The sequence below is a fragment of the Macrobrachium nipponense genome, chromosome 26 (assembly GCF_015104395.2).
Source record: "Macrobrachium nipponense isolate FS-2020 chromosome 26, ASM1510439v2, whole genome shotgun sequence".
NCBI classification, from domain to species: domain Eukaryota; kingdom Metazoa; phylum Arthropoda; class Malacostraca; order Decapoda; family Palaemonidae; genus Macrobrachium; species Macrobrachium nipponense.
Genome location: NC_087215.1, coordinates 30,512,280 through 30,517,577, shown reverse-complemented (window position 1 = coordinate 30,517,577; position 5,298 = coordinate 30,512,280). Strand labels below are relative to the sequence as shown.

At 35.7% G+C, this 5,298-nt stretch overlaps 1 protein-coding gene across 1 annotated transcript in view; it reads right to left on the bottom strand.

Annotated features, from left to right (window-relative positions):
- LOC135200137 (uncharacterized) overlaps window positions 1–5,298 on the bottom strand; it is an 86,991-nt gene that overhangs the window by 28,604 nt on the left and 53,089 nt on the right. Inside the window, exons 3-5 of the mRNA XM_064228472.1 lie at window positions 2,582–3,271; window positions 2,303–2,392; window positions 1,932–2,117 (exon numbers count right to left, since the gene is read on the bottom strand). Of these exons, the coding sequence (XP_064084542.1) occupies window positions 1,932–2,117; window positions 2,303–2,392; window positions 2,582–3,271 (966 nt within the window). The remainder of the gene's footprint in view (window positions 1–1,931; window positions 2,118–2,302; window positions 2,393–2,581; window positions 3,272–5,298) is intronic.

Genomic DNA, 5,298 nt, shown 5'->3' with positions numbered 1-5,298 from the left:
ATGTCGTTGAGACTATCTAGGAATGTCCCTGTCGCAACACAAAGCTCTAAGTCTCGCACAAGTCCAGAAAAAAAAAAAAAAAAAACACGCTTCTGACGAAAGATTGCTCTCGGATGATGCGGTACTGATGCTGGCTGGAGCGAGAGAAGGGAAGGGATATCGCGCATGCGCACTTGGGTCACGCTTCAAAACAAAACAAGGCCTTGATCCGTGAACTCCCAGCATCCCCCAAGGCGCGTGATTCAAAAGTTTTAGGCTGGTAGGCCTATAAGTATTTTCCCGCGAATTTTAAAAAAAACTTTTGTATGTCGACGTAAAATACGTCCAGTCGGCACCCGAGAGACAATTTATCTCGACGTAAAATACGTCCAGTCGGCGTTTAAGGGTTAAAAGATATGGTTGGTTTAAACAATATTAGTGTTTGAAAACTTTATTTGCGTGTTTACCTTTATTTTTATATTGAGCGTGTTTGTGTTTTTTGTTGTTTACATGACTTTTTTACTATATACTTTACCATTTATTCTTATATGTTGTGATGTCAGTAATTAATAAATGGCCAAATTACGTATATTCAACTGCAAAAATCATTATAATCAGGCAAAATAACAAACCGGCACACACTCCTTAACCTATATATTCAGCAGTTAAAAGTTTTTAGTCACATTGCCACTTAAGTATTTCAGGTAACCTATTGATGAAAGAGGTACTCTTAAATGAACTTTAAAAAATGGCTGGTCCTCAAGAAAAGGCACAATGTGTGTGTCATGGTTTATTGAAGGAAAATCAGACACGAATACTCAGCAAAACTACAGAACTAAGAAATTTATGGAAACATGGGCAGTGTTAGATAACAGTGAGGATTAGATGGCCAAGAGGAAAACATAGATTGTGTAAGAAAAGCTTTTGATCGTTCTCCTACAAAGTCCATCCGCACTGCTGCCAGACTTAATCTTAAAAGCTACCACGTTTAACAGTGTATCAAAGTCCTACACAAGAACTTACAATTGTACGCTTACCAAGGGCAACTCATACAGGCACTCAAGCCAAATTATAAACCATGACGAAAAGAGTTTGCAGTTAACATGCTGGAACAAATTTCTAAGGATGAAACGTTCTCAACCCAGTTTTAGTGATGAAGCAACCTTTCATGTTTCAGGGGAACTGTCCCCACAATATGAGAATCTGGGAATTAGTACATCCCCATGTGATAAGGAACTTTACCGAGTGCCCAACGGTGAATGTGTGGTGTGGGATCATGTGCAATTGAATCATTGGTCCATTTTTCATCAATTACAGCAGATGTTTACCTTGACCTTTTGACTGAATATGTGGCACCTCAACTAGATGACCTTCAATCAACCATCATTTTCCAACAAGATGGTGCGCCACCACACTGGGGACTACATGTTCATGGGTTCCTAAATCAAACATTTCCAGATTGGTGGATTGGAAGGGATGGCCCAATTCCCCGGCCACCTTGTTCACCAGATATTACTCCCCTGGATTTCTTTCGATGGGGGGTTTTCAAGATATCATATACATCGAACAAAGATAAGGGACATCAGTGATCTCAATCAAAAGATCACTGATGTAACTGCCTCCACTGATGAGTCTATGCTAGAGCAAACATGGAAAGTAATGGAGTACCATCTTGATGTGCTTTGTGCACCTAGTGGTGCCCATATAGAGGTATATTAAGTGAGACAACAATCTTTAATATCTACTCCTTATTTAATAATAATTTCCACGTTTTTGTCTGTTCATCTGCTTTTGTAATATACTTTTAAATTTTAAGAGATTTTAGACACCCTGTATACTCAAAACAACACATACACAAGGTAAAAGTCTGACAGTAGGAATTCATGCTTGTAAAAGAAATGGGGCAAGGCATTCATCAGACAACACCAGTGCTGAAGATTAAGATACAGTACCTTAATGAAATAAGCTTCCTTTGGTAGTTTATAGTTCTCCCCAAGGTTATAGAGAAGGAGCTTGTTCTGTGATGTCAACCTCATTGGAGCATAACATTTTCTGCCTTGTTCTTCTTTTATGGCATACAAATGCCCTTTCCTTATGATTCTTCTAACACAGTTACTCATTGACTGAAGATCACCTGCCTGTAATAAATGACTAACGTAAATTCATGATTTTTTATTGGTTTTTGCTTGAGGCTTGCTTTTATTAATGACTACTATCTATCAATAAATGCTCAAAACATACTTTTTGCAAAGATATATTACAAACAACCCTTTTATACCTGCCAACAGTCTGCTCCCAGCAGAAGAAGAGAGGTAAAACTTACTGTTAGAAAAGTGTCATCAAAATCTTCATTTCTAATGGCCTGAAGAATGTTGTCAATGGTGACCAATTTCTGTGCTGTATCCTTAATTTCCTGGAGATTTACATTTCAGATCAGCAATGGTTGAGAAAAGAGCAAATAATATGTTTAAAAAGCTAAATATCTTGGCACTAATCTATCAACTCTATTTTAGCATATGAGAGAGAGAGAGAGATGAGAGAGAGAGAGAGAGAGAGAGAGAGAGAGAGAGAGAGAGAGAGAGAGAGAGAGAGAGAGACTTACCTTAAGACTGGTTTTGTGTGTGATTTCATCCTCTTCAATGAAATCCGCTATTTTCTGACCATTCTTAATAAGGTCTAATTCAATAACTTCACTCTTGTCTATAATGGACCCAACAGATTCAAAACTTGTGGCAACTTTAATTCCATTATCAATTTCCTTGATTTGAACTCCCTTGTTTGATATTACATCTAACATGTTTTCCAGGATTACAGTTTTTCCTTTTAATTTCTTCAACCAGTTTTCATTCTTTCCTATGATTTCCCGAACTGTTAAAGGTATTGTCTCTAAGTCCTGGTTTATCTGTGATAAATCCAATATAAATTTCTTATTTCTTCCAATTGCATCCTGAATGTACGACTTATGCCTCTGGAATGTGGCAAGGTTTTCTGTGGTGAACTCGGTCCTGAAATCATCTCTCCAGTCTTCAAAGGGTATGGCTGTTTTCCTTTTGGATTCTTGCTCACTAACATATTCTATAAGGTCAACTAGGCATTTATTTGTATGGAAGTCTTGAGCACTTGAGGCAACGAATGAGTTTCTACAGAAGGGACATGCAAACTGTTTTGTTTCAATTAGCTGATCAATACAATCACTACATAAGCAGTCAAAACATGGCAGCAGCCTTGGTAACTTATCTTGCGTGTTGAAATTCTCTTTGCATATTCCACACTCTCTTGCAATACTAGAAACCTGGAACAAGGCAGTTTATAAATTAACTAAAAGAGACTACCAATTATTTATTCAAAGTTTGACTACATTGCCGGCTCAACAAATACTTCTGGGTGGAGCAAAAGAATTAGGTCTTTGATGGGGATTTCTTTTCTCTGGCTATTTTCATACCTAAAATATGAGCGCATACTGCTTCATTCACCTTTACACCATGAAATCTATACTGATATACCCTGTATATTTTCTTGTACAATTAATACTTTTATGTTTGTTTGTTTGTAAGGTGTTTTTATGTTACATGAAGTACTTTTATGGATATCCCAAGCGCTCAACTCTTGGGAGTAAGATTCAAGCAAGGCAATATGACTTATAATGTTATTTACCCGGCTACAATTCACAGCTACAATTCACACATATAACAAGAGTTGATACATTAGGGAAACATACAAACTTTTACCAATCAACAAATGAACACTAGTTCACAAAACAAAAAATTAATTATAACTAAGAGTAAAATTAGATGTGTAGTTCTGTTTTCCATAAAAAATTGCTTCTTACACTTAAAAAAAGAAAAAGTACATCTCAAATAAATTTCTATTAAATTTTTCCTAGAAGGGATATTTCAATTTAAAACTACCCTTTTGAATTTGGGACATAAAATGATTGATTGATCTAAAAGTTTGGCTTGACGGCCAGGCACTGAAACCATTTGCATATTCAGTTCAGTAGTGAAAGTTCGGCAGAACGATAACGAGCCGTTACACAGCATCTTTATTATGCAACAAAAAGAGTAGGTAAACACAGTAGAGGGAGGTATTTAACCGACTGGCAAAGCCAACTTGCCAAGTAACTTCAGTCACATTAACACTATAGACAAGAAGCAAACAACTGTTAAGGAGGCAACAACAATACAAACAACAATACACAACACTCCTTTACGCTACCTTAGAATGCATACAAGACTCAAACTCAAAACAGTACAGTAAAACAAACTTACATTACAAAAGGTTATCAATAAATAAAATAACTGTCATTCCAGGGCTCGTACTCCTCTAAAATTTCAAATAAGGATTAGTTATTTTACATAGTAGTAGAAACATACAATAAATTTTCTACAGAATAACTTAAACAGCATTTTGAATAATGTACCTATATTTCTGTGTATAAGACGACCTTTAAATCCTAAAATTCACCCGTAAAAATTGGGGGTTGTTTATACTACAATTCTAAAATCAAATCTTGAATTCTAAGGTGTGTATTGGTAGGCTGGCTAGCCTTGGCCTCTGTGCGATAACCACCAACATACATGAAGATTCACATTATGAAATAAATTGATAATAAAGTAATAAAACCATTTTCACCTTATATATTATTAGCATATCTTCATAACAAATTGCCTATTTAAGGAATAATTCTATATTACTAAAACCAACTTTTAGCAATGAGTTCATGGAAACATCTAACTTGAAAACTGAGTACATGATTTAATGTTCCAGTTAAGGATTGGATAGGATAAAAGAATAGTTTAACCAAATCTCTGAGCCTGAAAAAGGCTCTTCTCAGGCTGGTTCCCTGGAAATTGTTAGTTTAGACCGAGGGAAAAGCCGTAAAGCAGTTTTTTCGTCAGTACATGTCAGTACTTCTTACATTTTGTGATCGTTAGCTATTTGTAGAAGCAAAAATTGTTTTGAAGAATTTGTAAATCTATTTCAAAGTTTTATCAAAAGAAATTTTTCACAATTGTTACAAATAAAGATAATCCTTTCAGATAACAATGTTGGCAATAGTCTTACCAGGCAGTAATCTACAATCTACATCAATTCAGTGAAAATATACTAGCTAGACTGTAGCAGATATTGTCTAGCCTCTAACCTAGAGTTATACCCTCAAGGGTAAACAAAAATAACCTGGATTAAGGAGTAACCTGAATTAAGATAAGATTTAAGGACATATTTTGTCAGGCTATAGACCTTGCCTGGACCCTCAGTTTATACCAAAGGCCTTAGGATTAGATAAAAGCCTACAGACAATTTTCCTTCTTTATAGGC